This window comes from Oncorhynchus clarkii, chromosome 19 (assembly GCF_045791955.1).
Source record: "Oncorhynchus clarkii lewisi isolate Uvic-CL-2024 chromosome 19, UVic_Ocla_1.0, whole genome shotgun sequence".
Classification (NCBI taxonomy): domain Eukaryota; kingdom Metazoa; phylum Chordata; class Actinopteri; order Salmoniformes; family Salmonidae; genus Oncorhynchus; species Oncorhynchus clarkii.
In genome coordinates this window covers 22,384,074-22,410,607 of record NC_092165.1, presented here as the reverse complement: position 1 = coordinate 22,410,607, position 26,534 = coordinate 22,384,074, and the positions used below count along the sequence as shown (strand labels likewise).

General features: G+C 41.9%; 2 protein-coding genes across 8 annotated transcripts in view; one reads left to right on the top strand and one right to left on the bottom strand.

The window, feature by feature from the left end:
- LOC139374935 (arfaptin-1-like) overlaps window positions 1–6,731 on the bottom strand; it is a 55,046-nt gene extending 48,315 nt beyond the window's left edge. For 2 of the 6 annotated variants that reach the window (XM_071116185.1, XM_071116186.1), the window contains exons 1-2: window positions 6,563–6,725; window positions 3,471–3,904 (exon numbers count right to left, since the gene is read on the bottom strand). In XM_071116185.1, the coding sequence (XP_070972286.1) occupies window positions 3,471–3,902 (432 nt within the window). In that variant the 5' untranslated portion in view covers window positions 3,903–3,904; window positions 6,563–6,725. Of the gene's footprint in view, window positions 1–3,470; window positions 3,905–6,562 lie in introns of all 6 variants that reach the window. The other 4 variants (XM_071116187.1, XM_071116189.1, XM_071116188.1 and 1 more) reach the window with 2 other exon arrangements.
- A 5,574-nt stretch (window positions 6,732–12,305) lies between these two features.
- Window positions 12,306–26,534, top strand: part of LOC139374934 (protein FAM193A-like) — a 43,650-nt gene continuing 29,421 nt past the window's right edge. For both annotated transcript variants that reach the window (XM_071116184.1, XM_071116183.1), the window contains exons 1-4: window positions 12,306–12,676; window positions 14,783–14,857; window positions 15,237–15,482; window positions 17,031–17,215. In XM_071116184.1, the coding sequence (XP_070972285.1) occupies window positions 12,458–12,676; window positions 14,783–14,857; window positions 15,237–15,482; window positions 17,031–17,215 (725 nt within the window). In that variant the 5' untranslated portion in view covers window positions 12,306–12,457. The remainder of the gene's footprint in view (window positions 12,677–14,782; window positions 14,858–15,236; window positions 15,483–17,030; window positions 17,216–26,534) is intronic.

Here is a 26,534-nt window from a genome sequence, read left to right as displayed (position 1 = left end):
AACATGGGGGCAAGGTTTGGCATATCAGAGAGACAGAGCTCAGGCCCCTGGAGTTCAGTAGCCTGGAAACTAGCTGACAAGTTGGGGGAGGGAAGGATAACAACAGCAGCCTCCTGATCAGCTGAACTGAGGGAAGAAACCAAGGCTCGCTTCTTAAAGAGCAGGGCAGAACGTAAGGCAACCGGAGCTTACTAGCGAGACGGGTAAAGTGATTGCATAGTATGTGACGACTTCACGCAGCCCATTACAGAAATCGAGTGCATAAACTATAGCCTTTCTATCAACAAAAAAAAAAAGAGGCAGTTATTATGAAGCCACGTCACTTCCGGAGGGCATCACCACCTGAAGCACACTCCATTATGATGCACAATTACTCATTTGACGTTGGCAACGACCCAAGTGAATCTGCATCGAACTAACAGCTTGGAGTGGTTGAATACAGCTGCAGGGGATCTGACATTGCCTACAGCAATTACCCAGCCATGTGACAGGCCTATTCAATTCAGGGTGCTGTATCCACACACACACAGGAAACACTGGGTGGGATTCTTATACAACGCGTGCGTTGCAAAATAAATGTAGAAATCTATGTTATTCAATTATTGCTCGCGCACGCCAATGAGCGTCTGTGTTGCCAAGGGCTGAAATAGAACTCCTTTATATTTCTGGCACAGATCACACTACAAGTCCTGCCTCTCCCATCTCCTCATTGGTTATAACCAAGTGGGTGATTGAAAGACGAACTGTGTTGCCAGTCAGTGTAGTAATACTATGAATGTTTAGATGCCAATCACCATATATGTTCAAAAATGAAAAAGCCTGGAAGGAGGAGAGATGACTAGAAACGATTCGGTTGACAATTTTATCTGTGGATTAATTGTCGGAGTAGAGGTCCTTGTGCATTTCAGGTAAAATAACAACTCAATGTTTCTATCCCAGGACAAATTAGCTAGCAACAGCAAGCTAGCTAAATAGGACAAATTAGCTAGCAAGTGCAAGCTAACATGCTAAATTGCCATAAAGGTTTAATGCTTTTCGACCTGTTCCCAAATTAATGTAATTGGTTCAGAGATTGTCTTGATATTTTGACCTGCATGTCGTCATCGCGTTTGGTGTAGGGGGACAAAATAAATGTATGCACGATGGCGTACACGCGCAGCCGGTTTGGGTTCCGTGTTACAATTGCTGGGATCAGTCACACGTACAGGCCACACCATGGCTAGGATGGGACAATAGTGTCACTACTGCATAAAGGTGGCTGCTGATATGCTGAGAGTCGAAGGCAAACATAACATCATGGCATGCCTCAGTGCCTTGCGAAAGTATTCGGCCACCTTGAACTTTGCGACCTTTTGCCACATTTCAGGCTTCAAACATCAAGATATAAACTGTATTTTTTTGTGAAGAATCAACAACAAGTGGGACACAATCATGAAGTGGAACGACATTTATTGGATATTTCAAACTTTTTTAACAAATCAAAAACAGAAAAATTGGGCGTGCAAAATTATTCAGCCCCTTTACTTTCAGTGCAGCAAACTCTCCAGAAGTTCAGTGAGGATCTCTGAATGATCCAATGTTGACCTAAATGACTAATGATGATAAATACAATCCACCTGTGTGTAATCAAGTCTCCGTATAAATGCACCTGCACTGTGATAGTCTCAGAGGTCCGTTAAAAGCGCAAAGAGCATCATGAAGAACAAGGAACACACCAGGCAGGTCCGAGATACTGTTGTGAAGAAGTTTAAAGCCGGATACAAAAAGATTTCCCAAGCTTTAAACATCCCAAGGAGCACTGTGCAAGCGATAATATTGAAATGGAAGGAGTATCAGACCACTGCAAATCTACCAAGACCTGGCCGTCCCTCTAAACTTTCAGCTCATACAAGGAGAACACTGATCAGAGATGCAGCCAAGAGGCCCATGATCACTCTGGATGAACTGCAGAGATCTACAGCTGAGGTGGGAGACTCTGTCCATAGGACAACAATCAGTCGTATATTGCACAAATCTGGCCTTTATGGATGAGTGGCAAGAAGAAAGCCATTTCTTAAAGATATCCATAAAAAGTGTCGTTTAAAGTTTGCCACAAGCCACCTGGGAGACACACCAAACATGTGGAAGAATGTGCTCTGGTCAGATGAAACCAAAATTTAACTTTTTGGCAACAATGCAAAACGGTATGTTTGGCGTAAAAGCAACACAGCTCATCACCCCGAACACATCATCCCCACTGTCAAACATGGTGGTGGCAGCATCATGGTTTGGGCCTGCTTTTCTTCAGCAGGGACAGGGAAGATGGTTAAAATTGATGGGAAGATGGATGGAGCCAAATACAGGACCATTCTGGAAGAAAACCTGATGGAGTCTGCAAAAGACCTGAGACTGGGACGGAGATTTGTCTTCCAACAAGACAATGATCCAAAACATAAAGCAAAATCTACAATGGAATGGTTCAAAAATAAACATATCCAGGTGTTAGAATGGCCAAGTCAAAGTCCAGACCTGAATCCAATCGAGAATCTGTGGAAAGAACTGAAAACTGCTGTTCACAAATGCTCTCCATCCAACCTCACTGAGCTCGAGCTGTTTTGCAAGGAGGAATGGGAAAAAATTTCAGTCTCTCGATGTGCAAAACTGATAGAGACATACCCCAAGCGACTTACAGCTGTAATCGCAGCAAAAGGCGCCGCTACAAAGTATTAACTTAAGGGGGCTGAATAATTTTGCACGCCCAATTTCAGTTTTTAATTTGTTAAAAAAGTTTGAAATATCCAATAAATGTTGTTCTACTTCATGATTGTGTCCCACTTGTTGTTGATTCTTCACAAAAAAATACAGTTTTATATCTTTATGTTTGAAGCCTGAAATGTGGCAAAAGGTCGCAAAGTTCAAGGGGGCCGAATACTTTCGCAAGGCATTGTACCTGTAAACACAACTCAATTAAAGTGAATCAATTAAAATACAAATGTAATTAAACAATTGTATTGGCATTAGAATGCATGCAGGGGAATTCACAGGAAGCATAGACCATCACCAGCATTTTCACTGGTGCTACCAGACACCACAGGACAACAACTAACCAGGAAGTATACCTTGTAAAACTAAGATGGTTACGGAAAATTTAAACCAACAACACAAATGCACTAGCCCAAACACCTACTAGAGTTGCACCAAACAGACAAATTTGAAACGTAAGGGGAAAGCACCAACAACAAAAAAAGGGATCAACAATTAAAGGCAATTTAAAATCAATAATTATTGATTCAGAGCATTAACTCAAGTTCATGTTGTATTTTGTTAAGAAATGGTTCATAAGCTATATCAGCATTGATTATCATAAAAATAACGATATCCTGAACTATGGTGTAATGCTATCCATGTTTTTGTGACATATAGCAACATGAACCAGAGTGCTGGAATTAATGATTCCCAGAGCTGTTCTCTGCATTGAAGATAAATGTCACCTTTGTATGAGTATCTTCATTTTTCTTTTGTTCCTTTGGTGTATCATTATCAGTAGTCACTGTATGGCAATTTTCCCTTTTAGCACCGGCATTGTCAGAATGTGCATTGCCACTAGTGTTTGGAACATCATCATCATGCTCAGCATTCACACTGGTTTGTGTAATTTTGTTGCTCTGAATATTATCATTTTGAGCACCATCGCTGTCTTCAGCATTATTGTTGTCATTTTGAACATCACTGTCGTTTTCTGCTCTGTCATCATGAGGCACTTCATCATTGTTCAGTACATAGTCAGTACAATCAAAGCTGTGAGCATCCTCCTTGCTCTCTCTTCGAAAGTCCTCAGTATTCTCAGCCTCCAAAGATGAACCCATTTGCATGTCCTGGGCTGGAGCCTTCCTGGACTCAGCTTCAACACTGACTTCGGACATTCCTGAAAACAAACATAGGAGGGCATGAATAGGTCCCTGCCAGCCACCACATTTAATAACGTAGAGGGCATCGATCCAGGCAGCTGCATTACAGGCAAACACCTCACGACGCAAGATAACCGTCCTTTCAAGTTATTGATTTGCTGGGGGAAAGAATGTAGCCTAAACTCATGGCACGCTTGCTTGTCCGGGGATTCTGTTTTACTAAGACTTAACAAGGAGTAAATAAGTGTGACGATATTACACAGGCTGACTATTGTTAAGAAGAAATACTAGGACAATTTTAAATGCAACTCCAAAGAGTGGCATAAAAAACATGAGCCACTATTCCAAAGAGACAAATGTCAATGCACATTCTTACATTCAATGGCAATTAACAAATTAGGTGAATAGCTATGCTGCTGGATAGGCTAGTTCATCACCACACAATCATTGTTTGTGCAGGTATCTTGACCAATGTCTGCAGGGGCAATTCCAGGCAAAAGCAACATAAGTGGTTGCTTAGGGCCCCCAGCTGCCAGTGGGCCCAGATTGATTTTGTTAGTCATTTTCACTCAGATATCACAACATGGCATAAGTCATTACAAAATGCGTATAATTGTAGGAAATTACCTTTAAAAATGCAAAAATGTCTTTCCACCCCATTGGAAAAAGTGGCAGAATTGCAGGAAACTAGCTGCAAAACTGCAAATGCGAAACTGGTTATAAAATTGCAATGTTCTCTCCACCGGACCCCATTGCAAAATGTGTAGAATTGCAGAAACATTGTTTTACAACTGCAACTTTTTCTCTACGCCGAATGGCAAAATGTGTAGAATGGCAGGTCACGAACTTTTAAAACTAAAATGTCTCTCTTCAGTCAAGAGGAAGGCCACTAAAATGTTTAGAGGTGCAGGGCCCCTCAACCAAATCTCATTTAGGGCCCCCAAATGGCTAGATTCAGCCCTGCATGTCTGGAGATGGAGGGAGGAAGCATCCACTCTGACATTCAAGAAAACACCTTGTCGAGTCCATGCCGACAGATTAAGGCTGTTCTGAGGACAAAGGGGGGTCAACTCAATATTAGGTAGGTGTTCCAAAATGTTTTGTACACTCAGTGTTTAGGCCTACTAATCTATGACTTTGAACATTCCTGCTTTGTAGGCAAACATAATTGTTCTTTCTGATCTCCTGGTAATACCACAAAACTGTGGCTCCAACTGTAAAACAGTGCTTCCTGTAGATAACCAGATATTAGACCATATACACATCATGGAAAACAAAACAAAAAACCATTTAGACCTCTGAACAGAGAACAATATACTATTCCTCAACATTTTACTCATGACATTGAAGTAATGTTTTACTTTAAAATGAGGGTGCTGATGAATCCTGTTAAGTGAAGGAAGCGATTGGCATGATGACATGAACCAAATATATCCAAATGAGGGGATGAGGCAAACTTTTGGTAACAGCTGGTTATGTTGGATATCAATCAGTCAAATGTATTTATAAAGCCCTTCTTACATCAGCTGATGTCATAAAGTGTTGTACAGAAACCCAGCCTAAAACCCCAAACAATGCAGGTGTAGAAGCACAGATGTAGTTGTTATTTGGCTATTTAAATCAACCAATTCAAGCGTGATCAGAATTGATGTAAATTACATTTCATGTTGAACACTTTATTCCATAACAGGGGGCGTTGTTGACCTAAATGTCTGACTTTAGTGATATATGTAGGCCTATATAGAGAATAATGAAAGCAACAGGGAAATGTCGTTTGGCATGGCCCGTTTCCCCGGGTGGGTGGAGATTTTTGGGAATCTCCAATGGAGTGTCTAAAAACATACAAACTGGGCCATGCAAAACCTGCCGGACTAAATGTCATAATAGACACGTAAACGGTAGTCAGGTCAGTAGTTTGCCATCTTAAAAAAAGAGGGCATGCTAATTAGTAGCCATCTATAACGTTCTAATTTATCGAATGAAAATAAAACTATTGCCTAACTTTTAATTGATTGCGAGCTAAACCCTGAAAAAGTGTATGGCTTCACTGCTTACCATTCTTACAAAGCAACTTACTTTGGATTTAAAATAGTAACTAACCGCTACATAGCGAACGTTTAATGTTTCTAGTTAACTAAGAAATATTATAACGTAGCTGGCTAGAGAGCAGGTACAGAAACAGTTGCCTGTTAGCTGTAACGTTACTGTTAACCATGAATGACAATGTCGACACGGTCAGTCAGAAAAACGTAACTAACATGTTGCTTAACGTTGGCGGTGCCACTTTCAGCATTTGTCCAGCTGAGTACAATCGCCAAACGCGGAAACTAGCGGTGACACAAGAGCTAACTTTTTAGAACTAGTCACGGTAACGTTACCTACCTAACGTTACTAGCTTTCTACACACAAATGTCATTGGTAGTCCCATAGGACGGCGCACAATTGGCCCAGGGTCGTCCGAGTTAAGGGAGGGTTTGGCCAGGTAGGCCGTCATTGTAAAGAACAATTGTTCTTAACTGACTTGCCTAGTTAAATAAAGGTTAAATAAAATAAATAAAAAAGCTAGTTAAGTCACATGACACGGTCATAGACCGTCACTGCTAGCTAAAGCTAGTTAGCTAGCTTGACTGCTTGTTGTTGTGCTGAAAAACTCAAATATGCAACTGATAATGTACCTGCAACTTTTGTCCGGACCTTTATCTCTGTGTTTCTTGGTGCAAAAGGTTCCACTCCCGGTATTTGTGAAGAAAATACAGCTAGCTTACTACTTACTGTATAAAATGTAAATCAGCGCCCATTGGTTCCCTGGTGGCCCTGGCCTGTGAAACTACCCATAATAAGGACGTCAGTGGAATTTGCGGTTCGTATTCAAAATAAAAGTTCCCCACTGAAACTGATCCAAACGGATACAAATAGTGGAATATTACTAGATCATGCTAAACAAGGTTGGAGTGTTCTTATATAACTTAACAAATAAATACAATACATAATTAATTTGACAAACAGTAAACAAAAAAACAACAGTTCTAATAGCACTGTGTATGTATTAGACTGCATACTTGCATTAGGGGAGTACATACACTGAGTGTATAAAACATTAGGAGCACCTTCCTAATATTGAGTTCCATCCCCTTTCGCTCTCAGAACAGCTTCAATTCATCAGGAATGGACTCTACAACGTGTCAATAGTGTTCCATGGGGATGCTGACCCCTGTTGATTCCAATGCTCCCCACAGTTGTGTCAAGTTGTCTGGTTGTCCTTTTGGTGGTGGACCATTCTTGATTCACACAGGAAACTGTTGAGCGTGAAAAACCCAGCAGCATTGCAGTTTTTTGACACACTCAAGCCGGTGCACCTGGCACCTACTACCATACCCATTTCAAAGGCACTTAAATATGTTGTCTTTCCCATTCACCCCTCTGAATGGCACACATACACAATCCATGTTTCAATTGTTATCCAATACACACAATTGAATGACTGGTGAGGTGATTTTCCACAGTCAAAGTCCTGCAATAAGAGCTATGATGATAATATTTGTGTAAATTCTTTGGAAATGTAATCTGTGGGTGTCCCTGTGTAGGCTGATACCCAATACAGTGCATTCGGAAAGTATTCAGACCCCATTAACTTTTCCAAACTTTAAAAAAAAGTTAAAGCCTTATTCTAAAAAAAAATCCTAATATCTATCTTCACACAACACCCCATAATTACAAAGTGAAAACAGGATTTTAGAAATGTTGCAAAACTATTAAAAGTAAAAAAACAGAAACACCTTATTTACAGTACATAAGTATTCAGACCCTTTGCTATGAGACTCCAAATTGAGCTCAGGTGAATACTGTTTCCATTGATCATCCTTGAGATGTTTCAACAACTTGATTGGAGTCCATGTGTGGTAAATTCAATTGATTGGACATGATTTGGAAAGGCACACAAATCAAATCAAAATAAAATGTTTTTGGTCACATACACGTGATTAGCATATTTTATTGTGGGTGTAGCGAAATGCTTGTGTTTCTAGCAACGACAGTGCAGTAATATCTAACAATTTCCCAACATATACCCAATACACACAAATCTAAGTAAGGAATGGAATGAATAATATATACATATATGAACGAGCAATGTCAGAGCGGCATAGAGTACACTATATACATATGAGATGAGTAATGCAAGATATGTAAACATTAAACATTAAAGTGACTAGTGTTCCATTTATTAAAGTGGCCAGTCTATGTATATAGGCAGCAGCCTCTATGTGCTAGTGATGGCTATTTATCACCTGTCTATATTAGGTCCCACAGTTGACTGTGCATGACAGAGCAAAAACCAAGCCGTTGTGGTGACCGAGAACCCAATGTTCACTCTGACAGAGCTCCAGAGTTCCTCTGTGGAGATGGGAGAACCTTCCAAAAGGACAATCATCTCTGCGGCACTCCACCAATCAGGCCTTTATGGTAGAGTGGTCAAACAGAAGCCTCTCCTCAATACAAGGCACATGACAGCCCGCTTGGAGTTTGCCAAAACTAGACCATGAGAAACAAGATTCCCTGGTCTGATGAAATTAAAGATTGAGCTCTTTGGCCTGAATGCCATGGGTCACGTGTGGATGAAACCAGGCACTGTTCATCACCTGGTCAATACCATCCCTGATATTTCAGTTTTTTTATACTTAAGCAAAAATGTCTAAAAACCTGTTTTTGGAAAAAGTGAAGGGGTCTGAATACCTTCCGAATGCACTGGATCTTTATGTTCCCAATGCAATTATGCAGTCTAATACATCCACAGTGGGATTAGAACTATTTACATAACGACATTCCAACCTTGCTTGGCATTCTCTAGTCCAAACATGGCATTATTCCACTATTTGTATCCGTTTAGATGAGTTTCATTTGGCAACTTTTATTTTTAAGTTGTCCAGCAAATTCCACTATTGTGGATCATCCTTGTTGTGGCTAGTTTCACACAGGTGTTTCTTCATTAGCTTTTATGTTGGCACAAAGTCACAATGTCAAAATTGGCAACAGAAATGTGCTTTTTGGACTTAATTTAAGGTTAAGGCATAAGGTTAGCAGTGTGGTTATGGTTATGGTTAGGGTTAGGGTTAAAATCACATTTTAAGAAGATACATTTTAGAAATTGGCGGGTTTTATGACTTTGTGGCAATATAAGCTAGTGTCAACCCTCTTTGTGAGCTCAGACCAGACCCAGAAAAGGACACTGTGGCCCCGTACAAAGTTACCCTCGATAGGGCCAACCAGGAAGGATAATAACCCCACCCACTTCGCCAAAGCACAGCCCCCACACCACCAAAGGGATATCAACAGACTACTAACTTACCACTAACTTACTATTATCAGTACCATCTGGAGCAATGTCTCATAGTGATTCTTTTGAAGGTCTATGTCCCTAGAAATAGAAAATGTGTCCTAGTATTTCAGCAGTGGTAGCTCTCTGTGTGTTATCACTCTTTCTTTCATCCCTCCATCCCATTCATTTTTCACATAGGATTTAACCCTAGGACAAATGATGGCAGTAGAGAACAAGTTATTACACATTCATTCATCATATATCATAGGAAAGCTTATGCTTATGTTCGTAGACCTTCCGGCTACATATCAGAAATTGCATATATAAATTGCTTTAAAAAATAAACAGCTAATACTTTTATAAAAATATTTGTTTTTCAACCATTAAGAACAAAAAAGGTAGCCCTATTACATCCGCTGAGCTAAATTACAAAACTGTAATAAAGCCATTGCTCTGCACATTTTAAATGGCTTTTCAAAATAGGATTGAACTGAAAAATGTGATTTGGGAAATTTCAAGCAATGACTAGTTGCATTTGTGAGAGGAAAGTCTGTAATAAATGTGTTTTTCCAGCGAGCAGCACAAGAAAGCCTCTACACAGGGCAAAGAGATGGACTATATTGATATTACATATGACTTAATAAAAGTTAACAACGTTATTTGGGTAAGAGTCAATTCAACAGAATAAATAAATACAAATACTAGATTTTAATTGGACAGTTATTAAGACATACATTATATTAGGACCATTTAGACTGAAGTACTGAACTTGATTTCTATTCTTTTTGCAGAGCTTTGGGCAGGCCAGGCTAGTGGACCCCAACCCCTCTGTAAGTCATTGTCATGTCAGTGAGGAAACTGAAATCCAAAAATACACACCTAAAATGTCTGCATGTCTGTCTGTTTCACAGTATGTAACAATAAGTAACTGTCCAATTAAAATCTAGTATTTGTATTTATTTATTCTGTTGAATTGACTCTTACCCAAATAACATTGTTAACTTTTATTAAGTCATATATAATATCAATATAGTCCACCACCAAATGCATATTTCAAAGTATATGTGCACCCAAGGAAAGAAAGCTAAGAGCAATTGAATTGTCTCTCTCTCTCTTTCTACAGGTCTGTAAGATGTAAGGATGCACCCCTGTCAAGCTAAGGCAGCGGTGAAGAGCAGGCTGCTGCTGAAGCTGCACCAACTGCTGGAAAATACTCAAAGATTTTGAATGGATGAAGGACATATAGTGCCATCGAAAAGTATTCAGCCACCTTGACTTTTTCAAAAATTTTGTTAGGTTACAGCCTTATTCTACAATGTATTAAATCGTTTTTCCCCTCATCAATCTACACACAAGACCCCATAATGGCAAAGCAAAAACACGTTTTAGAATTTTTGCTAATTCATTAAAAAAATAAGAAATATAACATTTACATAAGTATTCAGACCCGTTACTCAGTACTTTGTTGAAGTGCCTTTGACAGCGATTACAGTCTTAAGTCTTCTTGGGTATGACGCTACAAGTTTGGCACACCTGTATTTGGGGAGTTTCTCCCATTCTTCTCTGCAGATCCTCTCAAGCTCTGTCAGGGTGGATTGGGAGCGTAGCTGCACAGCTATTCTCAGGTCTCTCCAGAGATGTTAGATTGGGTTCAAGTTCGGGCTCTGGCTGGGCCACTCAAGAACATACAGAGACTTCTCCCGAAGCCACTCTTGCGTTGTCTTGGCTGTTTGTTTAGGGTCATTGTCCTGTAGGAAGACAAATCTTCGCCCCCAGTCTGAGGTCCTGTGTGCTCTGGAGCAGGTTTTCATCAAGGATCTCTCTGTACATTGCTCCGCTCATCATTGCCTCGATCCTGACTAGTCTCCCAGTCCCTGCCACTGAAAAACATCACCACAGCATGATGCTGCCGCTGCCATAATTCACCGTATGGATGGTGCCAGGTTTCCTCCAGACGTGATGCTTGGCATTCAGGCTAAAGAGTTTAATCTTGGTTTCATCATACCAGAGAATCTTGTTTCTCATGGTCTAGTTTTGGCAAACTCCAAGTGGGCTGTCATGTGCTTTTCACTGAGGATGGCTGCCATCTGGCCACTCTACCACAAAGGCCTGATTGGTGAAGTGCTGCAGAGATGGTTGTCCTTCTGGAAGGTTCTCCCATATCCACAGAGGAACTCTAGACGAAGGCTCTTCTCCCCGATTGCTCAGTTTGCCCGGGTGGCCAGCTCTAGGAAGAGTCTTGGTGGTTCTAAACTTCTTCCATTTAAGATTGATGGAGGCCACTGTGTTCTTGGGGACCTTCAATGCTGCAGACATTTTATGGTACCCTTCCCCAGATCTGTGTCTCGACACAATCATGTCTCGGTGCTCTACGGATAATTCCTTCGACCTCGTGGCTTGGTTTTTGAAGACAGATGACAGTGCCTTTCCAAATCATGTCCAATCAATTTAATTTACCACAGGTGGACTACAGACCAGTGGGCCCAGCAGGAGAGGGTCTGAAAGAGGGGGCGGGGAGAGATGACGAGGAAGATCTACTGCTCAGTGCTCACCACCAGAGATATCCAGGATACTCATGAGAAAGTGTAGAACGAGAAAGCTGAGATGTAGGTAAGAGCTTTAGGATGCAGAAGATCTTAGGCGCGCCTCCAAGCAGACCAAGGCTGAGAACGCAAGGGCAGAGACGGAGAAAGCTACCCTCCAGGAAATTATTCACACACTTAAAGAAGATGAACAAGGATATAAACGGTGAAGCCAAGTTAATGCAATGAACAATCTGTCATGACCTAGTACAGATCACTTGACTGAAATGATAAATACTTGCCCACTCCCCCTTGAGGACACATAATTGCATATATGCATATAAATTGCCACTTGTATTGATGAACAGGAGTGGTTATGAATGGGATCATGAATGGTCACTTCTGGTGTTTCTTCCAATTTTGGGGATGCAGTCAGAAAACCAGTCTGTCATTATCCATCTCCCCAGCACTAACGGAAAAAAACATCATTTCCCATGAATCCTCAAAGACAGAGGGGGGAACGTACTGTTGCAACGCAAGCTCGAGCAGCCAATTCCTGTCCAGTGGCCATATTGAAATCTCAAGTCTATCAGGACTCTAAAGGTACTGGGTTAGCTGTCTAACTGGAAGTCTTTCAAATATCGTATTTTTATAACAGAGGGATTTGAGCCAGACATTCCACCTGAGACTCTGCCTGTACTGAACGGCAAGTTGTCTCTGACTTTTGTGGGAAAATGAGTCCAACCGATGCTAAACGAGGAGCTAAACGCAGGAAGAACAAGCGGGGCGGTGGCAGCAGTAGCACTGTCTGCAGTACCAGTGGCAAGGCCGGGGTTTCAGCCACGGCCCTGAGTACTCAAGCCACGGCAACACCCGTGTCTACCATGGGCTTTCTGACACCAGGGAGCTCTGGAAATGGGAACATGGTCTCTATAACAGGCCTGAACGGAGAGGTGAGAATATACAGTCGACGTATTGAACACTAACGTTAGAGATCGCGTTTACACATAATCGAGACATTTGAGGCCTGACATTCTTCAGTAACGTTAGCTAAGCCACCGAGGTAGCTAGTTAGTTAACGTTAACTCGGGAAATGGCAACCTGACGTTGACAACAGCCAACAAGTTCGTTTAGCTGGCTAACCACGTTAGTAAACTTTCCAGATAAGGTAACGTGTTAGTTATAACGTTAGCTACTTGCTCAACTTGAACATAAACTAGCCTGGCTGACGTTTCTTGCCATCTTGTTCTAGCTACTCGACAACTACAATGTTGACAGCCCGAAAATAGCATAATTTGCTTACTGCACAATCGTTATTTTATTAGCTTATTAGCTAACTGTTCGCGACGTTGTGAGTGGATGTTTGTTACTTGCTAGATGGATAACTTAGTTTACACGCTAGATAGTTAGCTAACGTTAGCTATGACCAAGCTGACCATCGACACTGCACTGTGCCCTTAAACTGAATTGTCTCTTGTAACTGACTAGCAACTAGTTACAGAATGCAGCTAGCTAACCATTTCGCATCAATTTGTACAGCCAGTTGGCCTTCCATTTCTTGTCTGATGTTTTCATATTCACAATTTTAGCAGGAGTAGTGGCTCACCAGACTAACGTTACAGGAAGTCTCAGTCGAGTCTGTCAGTGTCATCGGATTTGCCTGCTAAGTAACAGTAGGCCTATAGTTTGTTTACTCGAACCAATTATTTCATAGGTAGGTCATTAGTAGTTAGGTCGTCCGCTGCGTTTACAGACAAAATAATAACGTGTAAGACAACTGCAAGACTACTGTCACACAGCCAAGCCAGCCAAATAACTTCCACAACCACGATCCTGCAATGTACCAATGGCATAGCTAACATAACAACATTACATACTTTGCTGTGAAATGGCATATTGAGTGTCTTGCTTTACTCTAGGTTTCTTACCTCCTCTCCATATTTTGTAGCTATGCCTTGTCGGTCTCTATATCACAACAGTAGCCAGGGAAACAACATCCACTAATCACCAAAGATAGGCCTATCATGTGTATGTCACATTGGCTACTACTAGGTTTACCATCTTTAGGGCTGAAGGACTTTCTCATATGTTGAGCCAATATTCCCAAACAAGTCCAGGACTTTCTCATATGTTGAGCCAATATTCCCAAACAAGTCCATAATGCAGACTTGTTAATAACTTGTTCGCGACGTTGTCTGTCTAAGCAAATCCAAGGAAAGTCTGATTTGAGCTAAATGCAACGTATTGCACTCACTCATTCAAAGATTGAGTTTCATTAGAATAACTAGCCTATATGCCAGACATTCTATTCTCTCCATATACATTCAGTAGGCCCCATCTCTTGCAGGACCAGTTATTGGTGAAATGATTAATCTTGTTGGTTGTGTACTCAAGGAAAGAGAAAGACAGCTGCCAAGAGATGCTGGCTAGTGTACTTACTTTACATGGCATCTGCTACTTGTCTTGGGAAGGTTTGGGGTCAGTCCCACTCAAGACAAACAAAGCAGCTAGGCCAGGCTACTTATTGTGGAAGGAATTTGCATAGATCTGCTCAGCATTTACACTAGTCAGGACTATTATTTTCATCTAAGAAGTAATATAATTTTCCTCATAACCTTTTGTTTACCTCATGTGTTTTGATTAATTCTTCAGATGTCTACACAATCTTTGCATAGTGCATACATACACTGCATTTGATCTATCAACTCCAAATCAAGACTAAACTCTGCATATGTAAAGATCAGCTGTTGAAGACAGAAACAGCAGGTGAACTTGCTGGCCTCGTCAATATACTGCTGCGCTGAGCATTAATATGAAACGTAATATCTGCATATGTTCCTTGCAATATCGGCAGGACACATCAACTGCTTTGTGTTTTATTTGTAATTCAAATAACATAATTCGGAGACAAACCTTAATTGTGTGTGGCCAAGTAGCCCCCAGCCAGGTCAAGTGCTAACATGCTTCAGATAGCCTTGTAATTGACGCTTGGCATCGGTGCTAATGAGAGGGGTGACTCCGGAGGTGTTGGTTCATGTCGGGCCCTTTGTGTCCTCCAGGTCCCTATGAACGGTAACGTTACACCACAATTTTCGGAGGGGCCGGTGAATTCCGACTTCTCTGGAGTCCTTCAGGTAATACATCACTCACTGTCTCTGCAGCTACTCCTGTTAGGCCTACGGTAACATAGATCAGCTTCAGTTTATCTGCTGTGAGTATCACTGTCTGTGTGAACTGAAAAGCCCCGGGGTGGCGTTCAGTAGGCACAAAATGTATGAAAAAAATGGAAATGGCCCGTCCTATACTTTAGGACCAATAACTCTACCATTCAGTTTCCAATTAAACATTTGTTCTACCTGTTTGTGCTTACTGCTCGTGACATTGTCTTAATTAACTTTAGAACCTGCCTGTGTAGGCTTCATATTGGAGGACTAGTTAGTAGCTACTGGTTACTGCCACTACGTAGTGCTACACACTCGTCTAACTGACATCCACTCCGTCTCCAACCACCAGACCCCGTTCACATTTGGCCTGAGTCAGAGGGCCCCATACTCCACTACCGGTGACCGCTGCCTCCTGTGCCGGAGTGAGCGCAAGCCAGACAGCACCCTCCATCCTGACACGGGGCTCCCCGGGGCAGGGCAGAATGGTATGGCACAGTCCCCCAGCGCACTGCATCTGCCCCTGTGGGTGTGCTCCGACTGCCGGCGCACGGTAGAGAAGGAGGACCGCCACTCCTCCCTGGAGCAGTCGCTGGTGGTGAGTCACCACGGGCTGGTGGAGGGGTGTGGGTGGAGGGAGGGAGAAGTAGGGTGGTGAAAAGGTGATGCTGGACCAATGAACTGAATGACAAAGGCTGTTTAAATGGATATTTGTGTGCAGTTAGTGGATAGCCAAGCACCAGATAGATGCAGGCAGGCATTGGTGTAACATCATAACATAAACATTTTGTCTAGGCCTTTCAAAGTGTGTTGCATTATGGGGATGAACATTTTCTGACTTGCACCTCCAGGTCGACTGCAGGAACTTTCCCAAAACCATGTGATCAAAGGTCATGCAGTTTTTTTTTCATGAATTCGCCTTCAAGTCGCTGCAGTTGCTTCTCACCAACTCCACCATGCAGCCATCACCTGCATTGTGGGAGGCACTATTTGTCAACCGATCATTAGGGTGTTTTTGGTTGACCCGTGCGAACGTGACCAACTACATGACTGAAATTTCTACAGAAACAGGAGATACAAACGAAAGTGATATTTGAGAACTCTACTCAATACATTTTACACACGTTATGTTTTCATGTTGTGAGTGTGATATGGGGGTATAGACATTTTTATAAAGATAAACTTTTATTAACAATAGCAGACAGTTCCATGTTGATCTGAGCCTTGCTGTCGCAGATACCTTCCCCGACTTTACTTGCTGACTTTCATCTACTGTCGGCTTTGTTAGCGTTACTGCTCGAACACATCATAGAGTCGGCGCAGAAGCGTGATGGCGACAGGCATACTAAAGGTAGAGCACAACAAGGAATAAATAGGTAAGGAGACAGAGGGCTTGCAGCCGACTGACTAATCTACAAATTACCTTGCCATAAATAACTACTCATTATTATTTGTGGATTAGCCAGTCAACATTTACCCAAATGCATGACAGATTTGATGATGACGAAAACGACCAAAGAGAGGAGACACCGACCCGTACCACACACACACAAACACGCAGAGAAAGTGGGAGAAACAGGCAAGCTACAGGTGGAGGTGTAACAAGGAGCAGAAACACCTGAGTCCTGAACAAACGCACACATTGTATAACGTTAGTTTCCCTCTGTCTGATGACTCAGCATTATAGTCTTTGGCTCCTCCTTTCCTTTCAGCGGGAGATAATGACCTAAGACTGAAAGGCACACCAGTGTTTAGATGTCTCTCTTGCTAATGACTTCATGTTAATGGCTGTTCCGCGTACACTGTCTTGCCTCACGTCTAGCGGCTAATTGAATTCTGAAGTTGGGGAGAGCCTGACAATTCCTGGAGTGCCCCTCTGGCCTGGAATGCGCTTATTTTTCTTTCCATCTCTTTTTCTGCTATTTGCTTGATTACGTTCTCTAATTTCCCTCCTGTTCTGGAATTTTGTCTCTAGTCAAGTATAACAAGCATCGACTTCTATGTGCACTTTGCTGCAATGAAATACTTCAGAATACAAACCTAAGGTGACAGTTGGTAAAGTTATGTCACTATTATGGTCACGCTTGGTTGCATTATCACTGCTGTTTTGCACTTTCTGATGCTCTGTAATTTCTCATTCCCCCAGAGCCAAGACTTCCTGTTGCAAATGCCTGTGGGTAATGGAGGCTTGGGCCAAGAGCTGCCTGCCACAGGGGGCAGACTGACCAATGGTGGCACACCCCCAACCCTCCCCACTCTCCCCGTCCCAGACCTCACCACCCCTATGACCGCTGACACCGTGTGCAGTTGTGAGGCCTGCAACGAGAGACGGTGAGCTGGATGGGCACATTTGTGGTGGTCACTAGACAACCACACTAGAAAGGACGAAAGTGTCTATCGTTTGACATATTGAGCTAGCTTAGTATATCAGCTATGTGTTCAGGGAGTTTCAAGAAGCCGCCACCTGTGCTGCCATCCTTTCTAGCATTGTCAGATAATGACTAATCTAGTCCACCAGCCGGCTCTCTCTCTGTCGAACAGTCTGGAGTGGACGACCAATCCGCTGGTTTTATTGGCTGATCTCTGTCCATCAGCATCTTGTTTTCTTTTTCTTTCAAATACTTTAACTCACTTGATTGATTACATGTTTGCTAAAACTCTAATAGGTCACCTAATTTCACTTCACAGATCGTAATTGTAAACGGGTTAAACACTGTTTCCCATGCTTGTTCAATGAACCATAAACAATTAATGAACATGCACCTGTGGAACGGTCGTTAAGACACTAACAGCTTACAGACGGTAGGCAATTAAAGTCACAGTTATGAAAACTTAGGACACTAAAAGAGGCCTTTTTACTGACTCTGAAAAACACCAAAAGAAAGTTGCCCAGGGTCCCTGCTCATCTGTGTGAACGGGCCTTAGGCATGCTGCAAGGAGGCACGAGGACTGCGGATGTGGCGAGGGCAATAAATTGCAATGTCCGTACTGTGAGACGCCTAAGATAGCGCTACAGGGAGACAGGACGGACAGCTGATCGTCCTCACAGTGGCAGACCACATGTAACAACACCTGCACAGGATTGGTACATCTGAACATCACACCTGCGACCAGAAAGGACTGGCAAAAAGTGCTCTTTACTGACAAGTCGCGGTTTTGTCTCACCAGGGATGATGGTCGGATTCACGTTTATCGTCGACGGAATGAGCGTTACACCGAGGCCTGTACTCTGGACCAGGATTGATATGGAGGTGGAGGGTCCGTCATGGTCTGGGGCAGAGTGTCACAGCATCATTGGACTGAGCTTGTGCGTTACAGGGAAGACATCCTCCTCCGTCATGTGGTACCCTTCCTGCAGGCTCATCCTGACATGACCCTTCAGCATGACAATGCCACCAGCCATACTGCTCGTTCTGTGCGTGATTTCCTGTTGGATCGGAGGTTGAGGGCTAGGGGCTATTTCCCCCAGAAATGTCCGGGAACTTGCAGGTGCCAAGGTGGAAGAGGGGGGTAACATCTCACAGCAAGAACTGGCAAATCTGGTGGAGTCCATGAGGAGGAGATGCACTGCAGTACTTAGTATCTGGTGTGGCCACCAGCAGCATTGACTTTTGATTTTGACCCCCCCCCCCCCTTTGTTCAAGGACACATTATTAAATTTCTGTTAGTCACATGTCTGTGGAACTTGTTCAGTTTGTCTGTTGTTGAATGGTTGTTATTGGTCATGTTCGTTTCATATAAAGCAGTAAAAAGTAATATGTGCTCAGTACTAGTAAGGTTAAGCTGAATAGTTCTCTATGCTGCAGCATAATCTGTTTTCTATTGCGCACATATGATAGACAGTTGTTGGTCTGAACACGTCTCTGGAGCCACTGAGACAGAGGAGCATATATCAATCCTTCACTGCCATTCATTGATTTATTGCGGCCAGCAGTTCAAACAAAATAAATGATTCTCAAATCAGTGAAGTCATTTAAAAAAGAACGACACGTTTGCAAACTGCAGATAACTACCACATATTTCCCTGTTATCTCTTCGGTCACACTGATATGGCTCTGCTGTGGTGGTTGTTCGGACCAGAGAATGTGAGCGAAGCTGGAGCAGATGTGGAGTGTGCCCAGTTTGACTGGCGCAAGATTTCCAAAGGCTGGAGCGTCGGCCTTCTCTCCAGCTCCAATTTCGCTGCAGTAGCGCTCACTTCACAAACTCGGGGCATGCCCGGCCCAGGATGCATTCGTAGTCTCCTTGTGTGCTGCTGCTATAGCCCCTTGCTTTAGCTACTGTGATGGAGTTCACTAAATATTTTCATAAACGGATCAATCAAGGTGACTTAGAAAGATGAGGACCAAGAGCAAGAGAGGGAGTCGATGATGTAGTGTCCACAACTAAATAATCTTTGTTGAATCTGAAAAGACACATCCCAAAAGCATGATAGTGTACTTACTACGTGTACACAGTGGTGGAAAAAGAACCCAATTGTCATACTTAAGTAAAAGTAATGATGTCTTAATAGAAAATGACTAATTACCCATTAAAATACCACTTGAGTAAAGTGTAAAAGTATTTGTTTTTAAATATACTTAAGTATTAATAATTTCAAATTCCTTTATATAAAGCAAACCAGACTGCACCATTTTTTTTTCTTTCTTTTTAACCAGGGGCATAATCCAACATAATTTACATGCATGTGTGTTTAGTGAGTCCGCCAGATCAGAGGCAGTAGGGATGACCAGGGATGTTCTCTTGATAGTGCGTGAATTGAACCTACATTCATGGAGTAAAAAGTACATTTTATTTTCTTCAGGAATGTAGTGAAGTAAAAGTTGTCAAAAATATAAATAGTAAAGTACAGATTAGAGGTCGACCGATTATGATTTTTCAACACGATACCGTTTTATTGGAGGGCCAAAAAAGCCGATACTGATTTAATCGGCCGATTTTATAAAAATACAAAAAAATATTAAGAAAAATGTATTTGTAATAATGACAAATACAACAATACTGAATTAACACTTATTTTAACTTAATATAATACATCAATAAAATCAATTTAGCGTCAAGTAGATAATGAAACATGTTCAATTTGGTTTAAATAATGCAAAAACAAAGTGTTGGAGAAGAACGTAAAAGTGCAATATGTGCTATGTAAGAAAGCTAACGTTTCAGTTCCTTTTTATTTATTTTATTTTACCTTTATTTAACTAGGCAAGTCAGTTAAGAACAAATTCTTATTTTCAATGACGGCCTAGGAACAGTGGGTTAACTGCCTGTTCAGGGGCAGAACGACAGATTTGTACCTTGTCAGCTCGGGGGTTTGAACTTGCAACCTACCCTAGTAGCCCCCTGCTCAGAACATGAGAACATATGAAAGCTGGTGGTTCCTTTTAACATGAGATTTCAATATTCCAAGGTAAGAGGTTTTAGGTTGAAGTTATTATAGGACTATTTCCCTCTATACCATTTGTATTTCATTAACCTTTGACTATTGGATGTTCTTATAGGCACTTTAGTATTGCCAGTGTAACAGTATAGCCTCCGTCCCTCTCCTCGCTCCTCCCTGGGCTCGAACCAGCAACACAACGACAACAGCCACCACATCGAAGCAGCGTTGCCCATGCAGAGCAAGGGAAACAACCACCCCAAGGCTCAGCGAGTGAAGTTTGAAACGCTATTTGTGCGCGCTAACTAGACAGCCATTTCACTTCGGTCACACCAGTCTCATCTCGGGAGTTGATAGGTTTGAAGTCATAAACAGCGCAATGCTTGACGCACAGCGAAGAGCTGCTGGCAAAACACACGAAAGTGCTGTTTGAATGAATGTTTACGCGCCTGCTTCTGCCTACCACCGCTCAGTCAGATACTTAGATACTTGTATGCTCAGTCAGATTATATACAACACAGGACACGCTAGATAATATCTAGTAATATCATCAACCATGTGTAGTTAACTAGTGATTATGATTGATTGTTTTTTTATAAGATACGTTTTAATGCTAGCTAGCAACTTACCTGGGCTTACTGCATTTGCGTAACAGGCAGTCTCCTTGTGGAGTGCAACGAGAGAGAGGCAGGTCATTATTGCGTTGGACTAGTTAACTGTAAGGTTGCAAGATTGGATTCCCCAGCTGACAAGGTGGAAATCTGTCTTTCTGCCCCTGAACGAGGCAGTTAACCCACCGTTCCTAGGCCGTCATTGAAAATAAGAATGTGTTCTTAACTGACTTGCCTAGTTAAATAAAGATGTAAAAAAATTATATATATTTTTTTTAAATCAGCAAATCTGCGCCCAAAAATACCGATTTCCGACAGATACCCCCAAAAAACTACTTAAGTAGTACTTTAAAGTATTTATACTAGCATTTTTGTTCTCTTCTCTGTACAATAAGACCATCCTTTTTTGCTTTTAATTTGTATTTCATTCTTAGTACGTTGCATCCTACAGTTGAAGTCGGAAGTTTACATACACCTTAGCCAAATACATTTAAACTCAGTTTTTCACGATTCCTGACATTTAATCCTAGTAAATATTCCCTGTTTTAGGTCAGTTAGGATCACCACTTTATTTTAAGAATGTGAAATGTCAGAATAATAGTAGAGAATTATTTATATCAGCTTGTATTTCTTTCATCACATTCCCAGTGGGTCAGAAGATTTAAAAAACACAAGTAGTATTTGGTTGCATTGATTTTAAATTGTTTAACTTGGGTCAAACGTTTCGGGTAGCCTTCAAACAGCTTCCCACAGTAAGTTTGATGAATTTTGGCCCATTCCTCCTGACAGAACTGGTGTAACTGAGTCAGGTTTGTAGGCCTCCTTGCTCGCTAAAGCTTTTTCAGTTCTGCTCACAAATATTCTATAGGATTGAGGTCAGGGCTTTGTGAGGGCCACTCCAATACCGTGACTTGGTTTTCCTTAAGTCATTTTGCCACAACTTTGGAAGTATGCTTGGGGTCATTGTCCATTTGGAAGACCCATTTGCAACTGCAACCTGGCCTAGATAAAGCAAAGCAGTGCGACAAAAACAACACAGTTACACACAAACAAACGTACAGTCAATAACACAAAAGACTAGAAAAATCTATGTAGTTTGCAAATGTAGACAAGTAGGGAGGTAGGCATTAAATAGGCCCTAGAGGCGCAAATAATTACAATTTAGCATTAATACTGGAGTGATGGATGTGCCGATGGTGATGTGCAAGTAGAGATACTGGGGTGCAAAAGGATAAGTAACAATATGGGGATGAGGTAGTCGGGTATGCTATTTACAGATAGGCTGTGTACAGGTACAGTGATCGGTAAGCTGCTCTGACAGCTGATGCTTGAAGGTAGAGAGGGAGACTCCAGCTTCAGAGATTTTTGCAATTCGTTCCAGTCATTGGCAGCAGAGAACTGGAAGGAAAGGCGGCCAAAGGAAGTGTAGGCTTTGGGGATGACCAGTGCAATATACCTGCTGGAGCGCGTGCTGCGGGTGGGTTTTACTATGGTGACCAGGGAGCTGAGATAAGGTGGGGCTTTACCTAGCAAAGACTTATCGATGACCTGGAGCCAGTGTGTTTGGCACCTAATATGTAGTGAGGGCCAGCCAACTAGAGTGTACAGGTCTCAGTGGTGGGTAGTATATGGGGCTTTGGTGACAAAACGAATGGCATTGTGATGGACTACATCCAGTTTGCTGAGTAGAGTGTTGGAGGCTATTTTGTAATTGACATCACCGAAGTCAAGGATCGGTAGGCTAGTAAGTTTTACGAGGGTATGTTTGGCGGCATGAGTGAAGGAGGCTTTGTTGCGAAATAGGATGCCGATTCTAGATTTTAATTTTGGATTGGAGATGCTTAATATGAGTTTACAGTCTAACCAGACACCTAGGTATTTGTAGTTGTCCACATATTCTAGGTCAGAACCGTCCGGAGTAGTGTTGCTAGTCGGGCGGGAGGGTACGGGCAGCAATCAGTTGAAGAGCATGCATTTAGTTTTACTAGCAGTTAAAATCAGTTGGAGCCTACGGAAGAGTGTTGAAGCTCGTTTGGAGGTTTGTTAGCACAGTGTCCAAGGAAGCGCCAGATGTATACAGAATGGTGTTGTCTGCATAGAGGTGGATCAGAGAATCACCAGCAGCAAGAGCGACATCTTTGCTATATACAGAGAAAAGAGTCGGCCCGAGAATTGAACCCTGTGGCACCCCATAGAGACTGCCAGAGGTCCAGACAACAGGCTCTCCGATTTGACACACTGAGCTCAATCAGAGAAGTAGTTGGTGGACCAGGTGAGGCAGTCATTAGAGAAGCCAGGGCTATTGAGTTTGCCATTAAGAATGCGGTGATTGACAGTCAAAAGCTTTGGCCAGGTTGAAGACGGCTGCACAGTATTGTCTTTTTTCGATGGCGGTTATGTTGTTGTTTAAGACCTTGACCGTGGCTGAGGTGCACCTATGACTAGCTCGGAAACCAGATTGCATAGTGGAGAAGGTACGGTGGGATTCGAAATAGTCGGTGATCTGTTTGTTAACTTGGCGTTCAAAGATTTTAGAAAGGCAGAGCAAGATGGATATAGGTCTGTAGCAGTTTGAGTCTAGAGTGTCTCCCTTTTTGAAGAGGGGGATGACCGCGGCAGCTTTCCAATATTTGGGGATCTCAGACGATATGAAAGAGCGGTTGAGTAGGCTAGTAATAGGGATTGCAACAATTTCGGTGGATAATTTTAAAAAGAGAGGGTCCAGATTATCTAGCCCAGCTGATTTGTTGGGATCCAGACTTTGCAGTTCTTTCAGAACATCAGCTGTCTGGATTTGGGTTAAGGAGAAGCGGGTGGAGTTTGGACAAGTTGCTGCAGGGGGTGCTGAGATGTTGTCCGGGGTAGGGGTAGCCAGGTGGAAAGCACGGAAAGCCTAGGAAAAATGCTTATTGAAATTATCGATTATCGTAGATGTATCCGTACTGACAGTGTTTCCTATCCTCAATGCAATTGGCAGCTGGGAGGAGGTGCTCTTATTCTCCATGTCCCAAAACTTTTTGGAATTAGTGAAGCAAATTTCTGCTTGAAAAAGCTAGCCTTAGCTTTCCTAACTGACTGAGTATATTGGTTCCTGACTTCCTTGAAAGGTTGCATATCTCAGGGGCTATTCCAAGCTAGTGCAGAACTCCACAGGATGTTTTTGTGCTGGTCAAGGGCAGACAGGTCTGGAGTGAAGTGAAGGGTTATATCTGTTCTTAGTTCTACGTTTTTTTTTATGAAAAATGAAGAAAAAAAGATATACATTTACAAAATAACATGGGTAACTATTTACACACTTTCAATATTTGGAAGACCCTCAGTCCTCTAACAAATCAAATGTATTTATATAGCCCTTCGTACATCAGCTAATATCTCAAAGTGCTGTACAGGAACCCAGCCTAAAACCCCAACATGGCCGAGATTTTCAAACGTTCATAGATAGATGACCAGCAGGGTCAAATAATAATAATAATAATAATAATAATAATAATAATAATCACAGTAGATGTAGTGGATGCAACAGGACAGCACCTCAAGAGTAAATATGAACAGTTTAGGGTTCCATAGCCGCAGGCAGAACAGTTGAAACTGGAACAGCAGCAAGGCCAGGTGGACTGGGGACAGCAAGGAGTCAAATCAAATCAAATGTATTTATATAGCCCTTCGTACATCAGCTAATATCTCAAAGTGCTGTACAGAAACCCAGCCTAAAACCCCAAACAGCAAGCAATGCAGGTGTAGAAGCAGTCATCATGCCAGGTAGTCCTGACGCATGGTCCTAGGGCTCAGGCCCTCCGAGAAAGAGAGAATTAAAGAGAACATACTTAAATTCACACAGGACACCGGATAAGACAGAAGAAGTACTCTAGATATAACAAACTGACCCTAGCCCCCCGACACTTAAACTACTGCAGCATAAATACTGGAGGCTGAGACAGGAGGGGTCAGGAGACCCTGTGGCCCCATCCAATGATACCCCCGGGCAGGGCCAAACAGGAAGGATATAACATCACCCACTTTGCCAAAGCTCTACACAATATTGTGCTGCTGAGGTATAATAAACATATATATATGAGTACAGGGAACATAAGGTTGAATATATTATTATAGACCTGCCAGATCTACTGTCTCTTTTATATTATGAAAGACCAGCTGTATCTACTGTCTCCATTTCACTTTGGGCATTGTTTTGGGCCTGCCCTCCCCTCAACAGCCTCAAATAGGCTATTTCATGTGGGTTGGGGTGGGGCGGCAGACACATTTCATCACTTTTCCTTACATCATTTCATGACATTTCATTACATTACATTTTTATATATTGCTTCTAAAATTTAAAAAAATCACAATATTTTAAATTATTAATTTCAAACAAGGGCATTAGCATGAGAAGAATTTACCAGTCCAAAATGGTGACATTGATCCTCTTCTGCAGGCACCGTTACAGATTATACACAGTGGCTACAACGGTGTCCCCTCCGTTCAAAAAATATTCCTCCACTTGGGAATCGCTAAATTAATCGTCCTACAACAATCTCTGTCTCACTTTTCTGATCAATTTCTTCTAAAATTGTGTGTACATCTGTATATCTAGACTTAGATTTAGCTTTCCCTGACAGTCGCCATACTGATTGATATATAAACAGCTGAATCTGCGCGTTTACCAAAACAACGCTGTGTGTAAAATGCGTAGCTCCTTCCGGAATAAAACTTCAATAGCGAATGACTCTCTTTACGCCGGAGTTTACGACATGGGTTGGTCTTCCAACACACAACCATTGCATATTGCTGTTTACCTCAGCTCATTGGCTATCTACCCAGCTAGATTTCAAGACGATCAGTGGTCATTGGGTTAAAATACAGTCAATCAACGAAATAGTGGTCATTTCATTGGTGCACAGTGATGTCATTACTTGTTGTCTTCAAATCGGTTTCTTTCAGTTAGTACGTCCCGCGAAATGGCCCATCAAGTTTGGTTGTGTTACAAACAAACCAGTTGATTGCAATGAAACCAAACATGACTGGGAAAGTAACGTTTTGTGTGGGTTATTTACCTGGAGTGTGTCGTCAAATGGAATGAGACGAAATTCACGACACAAGCGGTTCACAAAATGTTTCGTGTTAGGCTATAACTGATTTTATCAAACATAAGATCATTCATTGTGTAACAATGAGCATTGGGATTGCAAACAGACGAAGATCGTCAAAGGTAAACTATTTATTTTAATGCAGTATGTGATTTTGTTACGCCTGTGCTGGTTGAAAGTGTTTTTTGTATTTTTTTATTTATGGAGCTCTATCCTCAGATAATCGCATCGTATTCTTTCGCAGTAAATCCTTTTTTAAATCTGACAATGCAGTTGTATTAGCAAGATTATAGTCTTTCGATACATCTGAGACACTTGTATTTTCATGAATGTTTAATATGATTATTTACAGTGCCTTGCGAAAGTATTCGGCCCCCTTGAACTTTGCGACCTTTTGCCACATTTCAGGCTTCAAACATAAAGATATAAAACTGTATTTTTTGTGAAGAATCAACAACAATTGGGACACAATCATGAAGTGGAACGACATTTATTGGATATTTCAAACTTTTTTAACAAATCAAAAACTGAAAAATTGGCTGTGCAAAATTATTCAGCCCCTTTACTTTCAGTGC